The sequence below is a fragment of the Seriola dumerili genome, unplaced genomic scaffold, assembly GCF_002260705.1.
Source record: "Seriola dumerili isolate Sdu_G_001 unplaced genomic scaffold, Sdu_1.0 BDQW01000081.1, whole genome shotgun sequence".
NCBI lineage: Eukaryota > Metazoa > Chordata > Actinopteri > Carangiformes > Carangidae > Seriola > Seriola dumerili.
Genome location: NW_019174336.1, coordinates 954348 through 970720, shown reverse-complemented (window position 1 = coordinate 970720; position 16373 = coordinate 954348). Strand labels below are relative to the sequence as shown.

The 16373-nt window shown below is 37.6% G+C and overlaps 1 protein-coding gene across 1 annotated transcript in view; it reads right to left on the bottom strand.

The window, feature by feature from the left end:
• sptlc1 (serine palmitoyltransferase long chain base subunit 1) overlaps positions 1-11852 on the bottom strand; it is a 15932-nt gene extending 4080 nt beyond the window's left edge. Inside the window, exons 1-11 of the mRNA XM_022744530.1 lie at positions 11784-11852; positions 10043-10150; positions 9870-9964; positions 8737-8830; positions 8465-8537; positions 7898-8030; positions 7624-7753; positions 7442-7531; positions 6097-6204; positions 5308-5403; positions 4124-4220 (exon numbers count right to left, since the gene is read on the bottom strand). Coding sequence (XP_022600251.1) covers positions 4124-4220; positions 5308-5403; positions 6097-6204; positions 7442-7531; positions 7624-7753; positions 7898-8030; positions 8465-8537; positions 8737-8830; positions 9870-9964; positions 10043-10150; positions 11784-11837 — 1078 coding nt within the window. The 5' untranslated portion in view covers positions 11838-11852. The remainder of the gene's footprint in view (positions 1-4123; positions 4221-5307; positions 5404-6096; positions 6205-7441; positions 7532-7623; positions 7754-7897; positions 8031-8464; positions 8538-8736; positions 8831-9869; positions 9965-10042; positions 10151-11783) is intronic.
• Between the last annotated feature and the right edge of the window lie 4521 nt (positions 11853-16373).

Genomic DNA, 16373 nt, shown 5'->3' with positions numbered 1-16373 from the left:
CAGCGAATCGCTGAGCCTCGCTCAGTCAAACAAATAACATTCCAAAGCATAATGATGTCTTGTCGTGCACTGCAGTTTTCCCTACACAGAGCCAGCTTCCACACCCACTACAAGACCAGAGACAAATTATTCATAATAAAAAATCATTGTGAAATGATTAGTGGTTTCATACATCAGGTTTAGCCTCTGTGTTCTCTGCAGCCTGACTGAATGCAAACAAAGTGTTTGTTTCTCTGCCTAAGATGTTCACCTGGAGTGGGAGAGTCGTTTGGCCAAATTCATGAAAACAGAAGAGGCCATCATCTACTCTTATGGCTTTGCAACAATTGCTAGTGCGATCCCTGCCTACTCCAAGAGGGGGGACATCATCTTGTGTAAGCTTTGTCTCTGCTGACTTGTATAAAGCAGAAATTACACCCTGTACAGTTATCTGTCAGTCAGGTTTGTTCCACACAGACAAACACATCTAAGGTCTGCAGCCTTTTTATGTTTATATTGTGTCATTGCATCGTGTTCAGGGATGAAGCCGCCTGCTTCTTTCCATTCAGAAGGGTCTCCAGGCGTCCGCAGCTTTATCAAATACTTCAAACACAACGACATGGAGGACCTGGAGAGGCTGCTCAAGGAGCAGGAGCTGGAGGACCAGAAGGTCAGCGCAGGGCTGAGAGTGGCTGTCACAGTGTCCTCACTCTGTTTTATCAACGCTGTGTGTCTCACTGTCTGTTTTTCTTTCTTTTGCAGAATCCTCGTAAAGCGCGAGGTGACGCGGAATTCATTGTGGTGGAGGGGCTCTACATGAACACTGCAGACATCTGTCCTCTCCCGAACTGGTAAACAAGAAAACTAATGGACCACAAAGGCTGCTGATTATACTTCATCTCATTGATTCATGAACTGTGTCAGGCTTATAATCCCTATGTAACTTTCTGTCAAGGGAACTTGTGGTTTAGTGATTATCACGAGGCAAATGCACATTCATACAATGTTTGCAGGTGTTGTGTAACAATCAGCACAAAGGAAATGATAATGTTTTCAGCCACAAAGGGTCGTACTCAGGTAAAGGATTCAACTCAACTCGACGAGCAGTTTGGAGTTTAGAGCTCCTATTGTTTACTAAAATATTCTTAAAGTGAGAGTTCATGTTATTTGACACGGGGTTGTGTGAAGCACTGCGATCTATAGTCAGTGTATTGTTTTTAATAATCTTTTTATTCAGGATGCAACAATCCATAAAGAAATCAGATTTTTTAGCTCAGACCAGAATACACAAACGCTGTCTCTGTATAGAAAATAATACGAATAATAAATTGTTATGTATGCATCAATTATATTAAACATACAACATTCAAATACTTGAATATTAATTTGTAATAACTAATATTATTCAAATTAAAAGTGAAAAAAGGAAAATTATATAAAGAGTGAATAAAAGAAAAAAATAAATATAATAGTCAGTGTATCACCTGCAGTAGATTAAGATCAGCTCCCATGTGAAGCAGCAGGAGCTGAGTGCTGCGCTGCTGTGGACAGGGTCTTTTGGCCACTTAAAAAATACCTGCAGAAAAAAAACTAATATCATTTGAAGTGTACAACATATTTAGAATGAATTAAAATATGGAACTGAAGGATCCTTTGCCTGTAGAAGATCCAGTGGTTTAAAAGCAAGGAACTAAAATTGGTTACATGATGTTGATCGCATTAAGCAATGTAGATGTTCTACAACAGTTTAGTCCTGTGACATCATCTGCATGATCAGCTGGTTCACCTGGTGAAAACTCTGAAGCAAACTTTGAACCGGCGTCTTCGTCTGTGGAGTAGTTCTGCATTCACACACCCCCGTCGTCATGAAGGAGGAAATTAGCTCTAGAGACCAAAACTCTAATGACTCCAGTGGTCATTAGAGGGTTTTGGGGCTTCACTGTGGGCTTTGTGTGTTCAGAGTGTAGTCTGTAGAGTGAGCCGTTCTGTGTTAAAGAACAGAGACTTTTGATGCTTGAACTCACAAACATGGAAGATGTGTCTGATGTGGCGACTCCAGGTGTTTCATTCTTCATGTCTGTGTGACCTCCAGGTGAAGCTCAAGTACAAGTACAAGGTGCGGATCTTCCTGGAGGAGAGTCTGTCCTTTGTGTGTTGGGAGAATACGGCCGAGGAGTCACAGAAACATTTTGGGGTTGATGTGAGTAAATAAAGATGTTAACAAGCTGCTGCCAGGGTTGATGTGTTGTAGTTGATCTTATTTATTTTGATCTCATTTATTTTTATTATTTTAAGGGTTTTATTAGTTTAAGGGTTAGGGTTCTAATTGTGTATATAGATATATTATTTATTCATCAAATTTTTTAGATTTATTTTTTTATTTGTTTTTCCATTGAATTGTATTTAAAGTTGAAGAAAGTCCACTGTTAAAAAGACAAAAAAGTTTTTGTTTTTTTTTAAATTCAATAAATGTGTGATGTTTACAAAGTCAATGAGTAATCATGTTGAAAAGTCCTGATCTCAATATTAATCAAAAATAATCCTGATTATGATTTTTGCCATAATTTAGCAGCCCTGATACAAATGTTCTGCTAACTCTCATTTGTCTGTTAGGAGCTGTGCCACAGTTAGAGCAGTAGGTCAACAGCTGAACTAAAAAAAAACAGCCCGGTCTGTTTGTCTCTCAGCCTCGTGCCTGCAGGTGCCGTCCTCTAATGTCTGCAGCATGTCAGCCGATACATTGGTTGAATTCATTGTTTGAGTAATGATTTATTGCAAATTAATACTTAAAACTTTTCCAATGAACAAAATGAGATGGCGCAGGATCCAGAGTAAACTGAAATCTGAAAACATGAAGTGAATATTTTGGCGTCTGTTCTGCTTCCGTGCAGATAGACGACATCGACCTGATCAGTGCCAACATGGAGAACGCTGTGGCCTCCATCGAGGCTTCTGCTGTGGACGCTCCTTTGTCATCGACCACCAGGTAAATACAACATAAGTCTTATTGATACTGTTAAATAAATGACCGTGAAAGTGTCTGATCATTAGGATTAATATACTTATAATCAAGTTAATACAGTGTCACTGCTCAGTAGAAAGCTTAGACACATACTTTGATACAGATCCTTGTCATAGCAGGAAATCACAGCTGTTTAGTAACGTTAGTGATGGCTGCCTTCCATTCCAAGAGCCAGGGAAGCCTCTTGTGTTTGACAGGTCAGTGTCCACGTGAGAAAATCTACTGCTGTATTGGAAGTTTGAGATCATCTGTATCTGATTTTTTTATTTAATTTTTCAGTTATTGGAGTTATAAGGCTCTCTCTGCTTTCTGAGCCGTTTTGATAATTTGAGCCTCAAAGTTTTTGCTTCCAAATAGCAAAACTGATGTGGAACAGATCAGATCTCTCATACATTAAAGGACAGACACACTAAATCAATACTATTCAAATTGTAATTAAAAATCAAATTCATTTTGGGAAAAAAAGAAAAAAATATGGACAAATGAATGAAGTTAGACCAGATTAATTAAAATGTAGACTATTTAATTAACTGTAAGGCATTAGGTGTCTAGCGTGCTAGCATGCTAACAGTGAAAATAAACTCTTCAGCAAGATCTAAAACAAATGAAAAAAAGTGAATAGAAAATATAAATTAGGTAATACATGTAGAAATATATAATATATAAGTGAGTTAATAATTAAATAAATAGCTATACAAATGAATGAATAAAATAAACACATAGATAAATAGTTTATTTTTAAAATGACCTTTTAATTTATTTTATTTTATTTCTATTAGTTAATGTGTAATGGAAAATAAATAAGTTATATATTTACATTTACTTTTATCTACATTTATTACATAATGGATTTATTTCAGGATTTATTTCGTAGCTGTATTTTATTTATTTATGTATTTATTTATCCATTAAATATTGATTTAGATGGCATTCCAATACTCCTGGTGGTCATTACTTTAATATTCTGCAACACAGGAAGGATTGGGAACAGATCTGAGAACAGCTTCTTACTAAAACATTTTTCTAATCAGCAAGAATTAGAAATGAAAGGCCTTTCTCTGATAACACCTCGTCTCAAAACACAGATCTGCCCAGAAATAGAACAGGGCTCAAAGCTCGTACCTGGATCCTCCTCCATGATGTTCAGAGCTTCAATGGCAGCAGCAGCCAACATGGGAGGCAGCGACGCAGAGAAACAGTAGCCCTGACCTGACAGACGCTACACACACACACACACACACACACATGTCATTAGGATAAGTATTCTGACACTAATCACAGAAATATTTATATTGAAGTAATGACCACCAGAGTATTGGAATGCCATCTAAATCAATATTTAATGGATAAATAAATACATAAATAAATAAATACAGCTACGAAATAAATCCTGAAATAAATCCATTATGTAATAAATGTAGATAAAAGTAAATGTAAATATATAACTTATTTATTTTCCATTACACATTAACTAATAGAAATAAAATAAATAAATTAAAAGGTCATTTTAAAAATAAATCTATTTATCTATGTGTTTATTTATTCATTCATTTGTATAGCTATTTATTTAATTATTAACTCACTTATTACTTATATATTTCTACATGTATTACCTAATTTATATTTTCTATTCACTTTTTTCATTTGTTTTAGATCTTGCTGAAGAGTTTATTTTCACTGTTAGCATGCTAGCACGCTAGACACCTAATGCCTTACAGTTAATTAAATAGTCTACATTTTAATTAATCTGGTCTAACTTCATTCATTTGTCCATATTTTTTTCTTTTTTTCCCCAAAATGAATTTGATTTTATAAATTTGACAGGATTTTGATATTGTACATGTAGAATACATTTAGTGTGTCTGTCCTTTTAATGTATGAGAGATCTGATCTGTTCCACATCAGTTTTGCTATTTGGAACGCAAAAACTTTGAGGCTCAAATGGTCACAACGGCTCAGAAAGCAGAGAGAGCCTTATAACTCCAATAACTGAAAAATTAAATAAAAAAATCAGATACAGATGATCTCAAACTTTCAATACAGCAGTAGATTTTCTCACAGTGGACACTGACCTGTCAAACACAAGAGGCTTCCTGGCTCTTGGAATGGAAGGCAGCCATCACTAACGTTACTAAACAGCTGTGATTTCCTGCTATGACAAGGATCTGTATCAAAGTATGTGTCTAAGCTTTCTACTGAGCAGTGACACTGTATTAACTTGATTATAAGTATAATTAATCCTAATGATCAGACACTTTCACGGTCATTTATTTAACATGTATCAATAAGACTTATGTTGTATTTACCTGGTGGTCGATGACAAAGGAGCGTCCACAGCAGAAGCCTCCGATGGAGGCCACAGCGTTCTCCATGTTGGCACTGATCAGGTCGATGTCGTCTATCTGCACGGAAGCAGAACAGACGCCAAAATATTCACTTCATGTTTTCAGATTTCAGTTTACTCTGGATCCTGCGCCATCTCATTTTGTTCATTGGAAAAGTTTTAAGTATTAATTTGCAATAAATCATTACTGCAAACAGTGAATTCAACCAATGTATCGGCTGACATGCTGCAGTACATTAGAGGACGGCACCTGCAGGCACGAGGCTGAGAGACAAACAGACCGGGCTGTTTTTTTTTAGTTCAGCTGTTGACCTACTGCTCTAACTGTGGCACAGCTCCTAACAGACAAATGAGAGTTAGCAGAACATTTGTACTAGGGCTGCTAAATTATGGCAAAAATCATAATCAGGATTATTTTTGATTAATATTGAGATCAGGACTTTTCAACATGATTACTCATTGACTTTGTAAACATCACACATTTATTGAATTTAAAAAAAAAACAAAAACTTTTTGTCTTTTTAACAGGGGACTTTCTTCAACTTTAAATACAATTCAATGGAAAAACAAATAAAAAAATAAATCTAAAAAATTTGATGAATAAATAATATATCTATATACACAATTAGAACCCTAACCCTTAAACTAATAAAACCCTTAAAATAATAAAAATAAATGAGATCAAAATAAATAAGATCAACTACAACACATCAACCCTGGCAGCAGCTTGTTAACATCTTTATTTACTCACATCAACCCCAAAATGTTCTGTGACTCCTCGGCCGTATTCTCCCAACACACCAAAGGACAGACTCTCCTCCAGGAAGATCCGCACCTTGTACTTGTACTTGAGCTTCACCTGGAGGTCACACAGACATGAAGAATGAAACATCCTGGAGTCGCCACATCAGACACATCTTCCATGTTTGTGAGTTCAAGCATCAAAAGTCTCTGTCTTTAACACAGAACGGCTCACTCTACAGACTACACTCTGAACACACAAAGCCCACAGTGAAGACCCAAAACCCTCTAATGACCACTGGAGTCATTAGAGTTTTGGTCTCTAGAGCTAATTTCCTCCTTCATGACGACGGGGGGTGTGTGAATGCAGAACTACTCCACAGACGAAGACGCCGGTTCAAAGTTTGCTTCAGAGTTTTCACCAGGTGAACCAGCTGATCATGCAGATGATGTCACAGGACTAAACTGTTGTAGAACATCTACATTGCTTAATGCGATCAACATCATGTAACCAATTTTAGTTCCTTGCTTTTAAACCACTGGATCTTCTACAGGCAAAGGATCCTTCAGTTCCATATTTTAATTCATTCTAAATATGTTGTACACTTCAAATGATATTAGTTTTTTTTCTGCAGGTATTTTTTAAGTGGCCAAAAGACCCTGTCCACAGCAGCGCAGCACTCAGCTCCTGCTGCTTCACATGGGAGCTGATCTTAATCTACTGCAGGTGATACACTGACTATATATATTTATTTTTTTCTTTTATTCACTCTTTATATAATTTTCCTTTTTTCACTTTTTAATTTGAATTAATATTAGTTATTACAAATTAATATTCAAGTATTTGAATGTTGTATGTTTAATATAATTGATGCATACATAACAATTTATTATTCGTATTATTTTCTATACAGAGACAGCGTTTGTGTATTCTGGGTCTGAGCTAAAAAATCTGATTTCTTTATGGATTGTTGCATCCTGAATAAAAAGATTATTAAAAACAATACACTGACTATAGATCAGTGCTTCACACAACCCCGTGTCAAATAACATGAACTCTCACTTTAAGATATTTTAGTAACAATAGGAGCTCTAAACTCCAAACTGCTCGTCGAGTTGAGTTGAATCCTTTACCTGAGTACGACCCTTTGTGGCTGAAACATTATCATTTCCTTTGTGCTGATTGTTACACAACACCTGCAAACATTGTATGAATGTGCATTTGCCTCGTGATAATCACTAAACCACAGTTCCCTTGACAGAAAGTTACATAGGGATTATAAGCCTGACCAGTTCATGAATCAATGAGATGAGTATAATCAGCAGCCTTTGTGGTCCATTAGTTTTCTGTTTACCAGTTCGGGGAGAGGACAGATGTCTGCAGTGTTCATGTAGAGCCCCTCCACCACAATGAACTTCCGCGTCACTCGCGCTTTACGAGGATTCTGCAAAAGAAAGAAAAACAGACAGTGAGACACACAGCGTTGATAAAACAGAGTGAGGACACTGTGACAGCCACTCTCAGCCCTGCGCTGACCTTCTGGTCCTCCAGCTCCTGCTCCTTGAGCAGCCTCTCCAGGTCCTCCATGTCGTTGTGTTTGAAGTATTTGATAAAGCTGCGGGACGCCTGGAGACCCTTCTGAATGGAGAAGCAGGCGGCTTCATCCCTGAACACACGATCAATGACACAATATCAAACATAAAAAGGCTGCAGACCTTAGATGTGTTTGTCTGTGTGGAACAAACCTGACTGACAGTAACTGTACAGGGTGTATTTCTGCTTTATACAAGTCAGCAGAGACAAAGCTTACACAAAGATGATGTCCCCCCTCTTGGAGTAGGCAGGGATCGCACTAGCAATTGTTGCAAAGCCATAAGAGTAGATGATGGCCTCTTCTGTTTTCATGAATTTGGCCAAACGACTCTCCAGCTCCAGGTGAACATCTTAGGCAGAGAAACAAAACACTTTGTTTGCATTCAGTCAGGCTGCAGAGAACACAGAGGCTAAACCTGATGTATGAAACCACTAATCATTTCACAATGATTTTTTATTATGAATAATTTGTCTCTGGTTCTGTAGTGGGTGTGGTGAAGCTGGCTCTGTGTAGGGAAAACACTGCAGTGCACGACAAGACATCATTATGCTTTGGAATGTATTTGTTTGACTGAGCGAGGCCTCAGCCGATCGCTGGCTTGTCTCAGATCAGCTCTGCCCAGGCTCCATCAGACACTGGAGCCAGATTATCCAAACTTGAACAAACCTTTACAAGCATATGCTGAACAGCCTCTGTGTTGTCTACAGTCTATTACATGATCTTGATATCAGGTGGTAGAAAGTTGATAGAAGAAGAAAAGAAAGGAAGAATTTTTTTATTCACCAAAAGTTCCATAGAAGCCTCTTGGACCACATGTGCCCACACCGTATTTCTTCAGTGATGCCAAAGCCTTTTGCTGTTGTGAGGAGGAGAAACAGGAAATGAAAAAAAAAACACAAGTACAACTATTATAACAGCTAACTGCCATTATTATTAGTGATGAGCTACTGGACACATGAATTTCCCCTAGGAGATGAATAAAGTCAGTATCTATCTATCTGTCTGTCTGGCCTATCTACCTATAGGTAGTAATTGCTTAAATAGTAAGTACTGACCTTAACCCGCTCGTTGTCAAGGAGACCAAGGAAGTTAAATGATGCAAAATTAATGCACTCTTTCCCATTGATGATAATTTTGTGGCTGGGAGGTCTGTAAAAGAAAACAGTGTTTAAATGCTCAGTTCAGACCACAGTGCACCAGCTACATATTACATAAGCACCATAACAGTGTTGTGCATTTTTAGTCTGATTATTTTTACACCACAGTGCTCTGAGCAATTTCCAGGCAGCCACTGGTTCTCCATTCACTTCAATGAGGTATTAACGTCAACTTAATGATGTTAAGTTTCAAACAAGTTCATTCTTCACTGCGAAGGTAGATACGACCCATGAGATATGAGAAAAAGCACCTTTGTTTTTTTTTTTTTGTTTTTTTGTTTTTCTTGAGTTAAGACTTTTTTTGGCAAATGGCACATGAACTGTTGGGAGTTTTCTATCAGATGCAGAAACACCGGTATGGTGACTGTTGGGCAGAAAAGCAAGTGGCAAACAGACACAGAGCAAGTATCTGGATTTGAAACCAGCGCTATTTAAACACGGGTTTAGGACTGGATAAACACAGAGAATAACAGCAGAGAGTCGGAATGGAATGAGATTCAACAGCTGATAAACTGAGAGACTGACAGAATAAACCACTGCAGTGTTTGTGAGTCTGATGGGATTCCATTACACTTTTTTTTGAAAGATTTGTGACCCAGATATGTAGAGAGCTGGACATGTTACTGCTGGTTCTCTTTTTGGACAATCTGTCTGTGTGTGTGTGTGTGTGTGTGTGTGTGTGAGATCATGGAAAAAGGTGGTCCTGGAGACACCTACTCTACTACCACAGAGGTGGTTTTAAAGGAGCTATTTGTAAGTTTTGCTATTCCTACATAGCTAATGTTAGCATTAACGGGTGTTTACTTAGGCCTGCCAGTCTTGCTGAGAGCTTCAGCCATCGTTACAACAGATTATGAATATATATATATATATATATGTATATAATAATTTGCCAATGTGAATTCAGATAAATGCTGCAGTACAGGCTCATCTCAGAGTGTTGAAAGTTTTCTGAGAACCTCGTGGACACTTGGTTTCAGCCACTATGTAAAAGCAGTAGGTAAGGCAGAGAAATGTACTGGGGGTTTTACCCGGTGACGACATCGTAGTTGAGGGAGGGGTGGTCTTTGGATACAGGAGGAACCAGAGGCTCTGGCTGCCACTCCTCAATCAGGTCTTCTTTCTCCTGTAACATGGACCCACATGACATCATAAGTTTGGTGACACATTGACACAAACACTGCTGTATCTTTATTGAGGTTACCTTCTCTGTCAGTTTATAGGTCTCATGAAGTTTGTAGGTCTTGGAGAACAGGAGTCTGATGATCCACAATATGAGGATCCCCTCCAGGATCAGGTGGTAAGCAGGAGCCTGAGGTAGACAGGGACATGATGATTGTGGTGGACTCAGAGTGTCTACATATTGTCTTTTCATCAGTCACATTTCCTTTGATTTTTTGCCCCAGTTTCTTGTATCTGTACAAATTAAGCATGTTTCCTATGGAGAATATGATTACAGGCCGGGGTGTCTCTGTAGCACCACAATACTTCATTTATGGTCTGTTGTAACACATTTTACCTTTTCATTGAAAAACTGCAGCTCCTTTGATCTGAATATTGCAATTTCAATAATATTTGGATTAATTGTTCAGCCGCACTATCAATATGAAAAAAAAAGTACTGAAAACTAATCATTACTTTAATGTCATTTGTGTGTCAATCAACCGATTGATAAGAAACAATATAATAGTGATTTAACCTGTGTCTCAGCACAACAGTTCAGGACTTAGGTACAAGGTTATTTTAATTGTATGGCAAAATAAAGTGCTAAAGTTTATGCTCATTCAGTCGTTCAACAACAGAATCAGAAAACAAATCAAATGAGAGCAGTTCAACAGTTTGTGTGTGGACATTGAACAGCATTTCCAGGTTCAGCTGGCTCAGCGTGGATGTAGCTAGCTAACGGGCTTACCAACATCAGTCTACAATAACTGTCAGAAGCTGAGAGTAGTGTAGACACCTTGACATATTTTCCACAAAATATTCCACGACGATGTAACTTCACTTGACCAGCTGTTCAACCTCTAATTTATTCTGAAGTGAAATTGTTCTGTGGAAAAAGTAAGTTTCCATTTAAAGGAGGGAAAAAAAAGCTCAGATAAGACATTTCATAGGGCTTTAATTTTTAAATTCAACATCAGATTGTCCTGATATTGTGTGAGTGACAGTCTGAGATGGTGGACTATCATTCTGACTGAAATATGTCTATGGAAAGATGATTTGGAAAGATGATGATTAATTTTTTCGTTTATTTTTCATTTATTTATTCATTACTGACTATCTGACTGACTGACTGGGAATTTGATTTGATTTTGATCAGTTTTACACGCCGTATACCGTTACCGTAATGCCAAGTATAGACACGTACAGCAGACCAAAGTGGGGGCTAGCTTTACCGTATTCCTGCTTGACACTTTTTATATAGTCTGTGACTTCACCGATTTCGCCATACAGATACTGTCAAACCTAAACTAACAATTGAACAGACTTGTAAGAACAATAAAATCCCTGAATGTGCTTCTGTACAATTCTGCATTTTGTTTCATCCATATGTTTGTAGTACATGACTTGATCTCGCCAATGTTGACGTTCACCAGGCAGCAGGAGGAATAAAAACATGTTATAACTCGATATAACTCGTGTAATTTCGATATAACTCTTGTAATTTCTCAGTCTGAATACTATTTTGTACTTTTAAGGCGAACCACAGACGAAGCTACGGAGTCAACTTCCTTGTTACTTTGCCTCTCGACGCTGACTGGTCCGTACGTGAACGGTAACACAGGCAGCAGATGATTGGCTTCGAGAGTCAGTCAAACACCTCTCTACGCCACGGATGTTTCCTGACAGAGAGGTTTACAACTACCATCTAACACAGAAAAAGTCTACTGGTAAACTTCATGACATAATTATACTAGACAGAGCGGCAGAAAGGAGAAACTTACCTCATAAAATGCTTGCACCATTTCCACCAACACCCATTGCTGTCCGGACGCCATGTTTAGCTTCCTTGTGCGACGTCATCAGTAACGTTCAAGTTCTACAAGAATAATCGTAGATGAGAACAACATCTCTACCGGTGTAGATTGGCAGAGAGCATGGCTTTAAAAAAAAAAAAATCTGTATTACCAATTAAACTAAAGAAGTACATAGCATTTCACACAATATATACCCAGCAAAATTATATTATTCCAAATTTCTAGGCATTGAAAACAATTGTACTTTTTTAAAGATAGGATAAGATGTACCTTTATTGATCCCCTGTAGAGGAAATTTTAATTGACACAGCAGCCCCAAAGAATAGCAGCACAAGGGGAAAATATGATAAAGAAATGAAATAGGAATAGAAACAGAATCTAAAATAAATAAGATAAATTAGAAATGCTATATACAATAACATATAAAATGCAATGTAGGCTTTTCTGTACATGTGCAAATATAAAAATTAATATAAAGAATTTAGTGGTATATATCAGTTTAATTTTGCTATGTGGGGGGGTTAAGCACTGCAGCATCCATCCATCCACCCATCCATCCATCCATCCATCCATCCATCCATCCATCAATCCAATAGCTAATGTTATCTACCTACCCACTCTATCTTACTGTTACTTACCTAAGCTAGTGTTAACTGGGCTAACACTAATTATGCTGTCAACACTTACTGAGAATTCAGCCAAGAAGATCCCTCTTAGTGTCACTTCAGCCTGCTACAGAAAAATGCATTTTACAATTGCCGACATTCAATCACAAATTTGATTTCATGTAGAGTCAGTACTGTCCCTTCAGCTGGTCCATAGAATACAGTTCTAACGTGAAAGGCTGTCTGTCATGGCTGCTGTCAGCTTGTCTAAACTCTGCCCAAGGTCTCACCGCCACAGCTGTGGACAGTGTCTGTTTTTTATTTTGGCAGTCATGAAGCTTCCTCCCTCTCACCTCCTCTTGAAAACTAATGACATTACTTTGCATTTAGTTTTGGAAGGTTTATGCTGCCCTCTGCTGGACAGCACTGAAACGTAACACACCTCTTTAGCTGGAATCTATCTGCTATATAGAGAATCTTTGCCTAATGCGGCTCATTTAATCTCAATGACATGTTCTAGTATCTGTAATAAAATCCTGTGATCAATCGGTGTCAAATGCAGCACTTAGATCTAATAGGACAAGTATAGAAGTCTATTGTCTGAGACCATGAGGAGATCATACATAACTTTAACCAGAACTGTTTCTGTGCTATGATGGACTCTTGACTGAAAATCTTTAAACAAACCATTCCTATGCAAATAATCACACAACTGATTTTCAAGGATTGTAGAAATAAAGGAGGTTGAATATAGGTCTGTAGTTGACTAAAACACAAGAGTAGGCTTTTTAAGTAGGGTTTAATTACCGAAACCATAAAAGCCTGTGGTTCATAACCAGTTAATACAGATAGGTTGATCAGACTTAGTGAAAACATCCTCGAACAGTTGGAACAGGGTCTAGAAGACAGGTCGATGGATTAGATGAAGAAACTGTTGAACTTAGTGCAGAGAGATCTACAGGAGAGAAGCAGTCTAAATATAAACCAGTTACTGTACTGGACAGTACATCTGAGTCAGCTGTGGGGAGGAGACGGTGAAGATTTTCTTGATTTTATTTGTAAAGAAATTCAGAAAGTTGCTACTACTGAGGGTTAAAGGAATAGACGGCTCAATAGAGCTGTGAATGACTTTCAGCCTGGCTATAGTGCTGAACAGAAACCTGCATTTGTTCTTGTTTTCTACTTTTAATGATGAATAATCATCAACTTGTGTGGCAGTAAAGTGGAGATAGTTGTCCTCCATTATGTTGACACATGCCAGTGGACTAAATAGCAATGGAGTTCTTTCTTTAAAGAAGAAAATCCATTAAGAGATGTTGATTAGTCACAAACTGTCAGACTTCAAGACTCATTACTGGGGTTCTCTATGAGTGTTCTTTAAGACTGTAAACTGTAACACGCACTGTTTAATGTTCTCTAAAACTGAAGCCATAGAATCTAATAATACATAAGCCCATAATGTATTTAATCTTAAACCTCTGCGTCTAGAAGTTGATCACAAATAATAATAATAATGATCAACAATAAAAACAATAAATAATCACAAAAACCACAATTTGCAAGTAGCCAAATAAATCAGATCCAGACATTAAATCTCATGGATTAACTAAAACTAAAACCAGCTGTTCTCATCAGAGTCAAGTCACTGAGTGTGAGTGAAGTAGGCTGGTAACCAGAGTGTAAGTAACTGAGTGATGAAGTGAAGTGTATCCAGTTTTTATATGACCAGACCAGCCAATCAAAACTATGACTATTTGAATGTGGCATGTTTATGATTGGTCAAATGGAGAAGAACTAAATAAAATACTTTATTTCTTTAATTTTGGGATGAAGCGGGATGAATTTGTGAGGCACTGAGAGCACTTGGTGGAAGAAGAGCACTACAGAGGATCATAAACACGGCACAGAAGGTTATTGGCTGCCAGCCCCCGTTATCTCAGCAGAGCCAAAAACATCATCAAGGACTCCACACATCCTGCTAGAGCTGCACAATTAATCGAAATATGATTGAAATCGCAATATGGCTAAGTGCAATATCCACATTGCAGGAGCTGCAATTTTTTTTGATAAAGGTAAAATGTGTCACAACATTGTTGTGCATTGTTAGCACCATAAGCATCGTGGTGCTACAGAGACGCCCCAGCCTGCAAATCATATTCTCCAGACGTACCAAAACATGTAAACATGTTTGTTTGGTATAAGACCAACAAAAATCCCATTATCATAATTCTTAAATTGCCAAAACACACACCTCTAGACTCAGACACAGTTTCTTCCCAGAGGCCATTAAAGCACTGAACGCTATGCAATAATCATCAACCAACTGTTATTCATCCCACACTGTCGAGAAGTACCCATCCAAGAGTCACACGATCACACCAGTAGGCATGGAGGATAACTCAAGCACTCCTGCCGGGAAAGGAACCTTCCTCTGCCGAGTCCTCTTCAGGTGCAACCACTTCAGCAAGAGAGAGATTATATATACTTCCCTCTTCCTTTGTTCTTTATTTGACCTCAGCCATAGTGTGTGCATCCTGTAAGTGAGTTACCTTATGTAATATTCAACTTACCTATTATGGCACACAATTCGCTGTTGAAATTTGATTTTATGTTACTAATTTTGTTCTCTTTTGCAGAATATAAGCCACACACATACAAATGGAAAGAAATCCAAAAAGAAATGAGAAGAAAATCAAAGCTCTGCATTATTGAAGCTTGGAATCCTGCCTCATTTATGGGTCTCCCTCAAACACTCAGCCTTCCCTCTTTGCCATTAGATTTGAATCTAACACACAGTCATCTACTCATGCAATATTGTATTCATACATTACTTATTAGTGTGCAATACCAAGAAATACCTCGACATCTGAATGTTTGTACGTATTTTGTTCTTTTCTTGTTATTATTCTGTGTGTTATTGTTGTGTTGTTTTATTAGTATGCATCAATTAAGGAGCTGTGCTCCAAATTTCGTTGTATGCAGATCTTACAATGACAATAAAAGATTTGTATCTATTTCTATTATATTTCTAACCATCTTGATACTCTCTGCTCTCTCACCTGTCAACCTGGAGCAAGCAGGTGGTGGGCGGGGCACAAGGCCTGATCCACATTTCTCAATCAGGAAGTAAGAGGAGATGAGCTTCAGACCCAGTTTAATGTGTGAAAACATGTTAAACACATAGGCCAAAAAATATTCTCAACCCTCTCTGCATTAAAGACTGCTGACACTTCTCTGTTGTTGCAGCTGAATAGTAAAGAACCGTATCATCTACATAAAACAGAAGTGGAACAATCAGCCTTATTGGAAGGATATTCATATATGTAGATTGAAGTACACTTCCCTGTGGCAGGAATTGTATGAAGCTAAGCTGGAAAGGCCATTTTGAAGATGAAAATAATAGTTTCTAAAGCATTATTATTATTATTTTATATACAGTATATATATGTAATGCTGAATAATACCAAAAACACATACTGTCTGCCATGAAGTCTCCTGCAGACCTATCATGCTTTTTGGGTTTTGTTTATATAATGAAAAACAAAAGCAAAAGAAGCATAATAGCAGACTACAGGTCGTGGCTGAATCATCGTCATTGGGGAGTGTGCAGTGGCAGCTTGTGTGTAAATGATCTTCCAACTGGAGAATCAAAGAACCAATTAAGAGGCAAGAAACAGAAGATGCTTGGTAATCCTTTCAGAGCAAACATCTTTAGTGGTCATTTAAATACACAGTGTTCTGGCAGATTAGAAAGGGGAAACATTACAAAAGAAATCCAGAGTCTCAAGTTTCCTAGTTTACATACTGTAATTGTTACATGATTAACCAAATGCCACATGTGTTCCTGTTCTCAGTTTCAGACATAAGACACTAGGTGATATTAACATTTTTACATCAGCACTGATAAAATTATTTACATTATTTTACAAACATTTCAAACAGGCTCAGAATA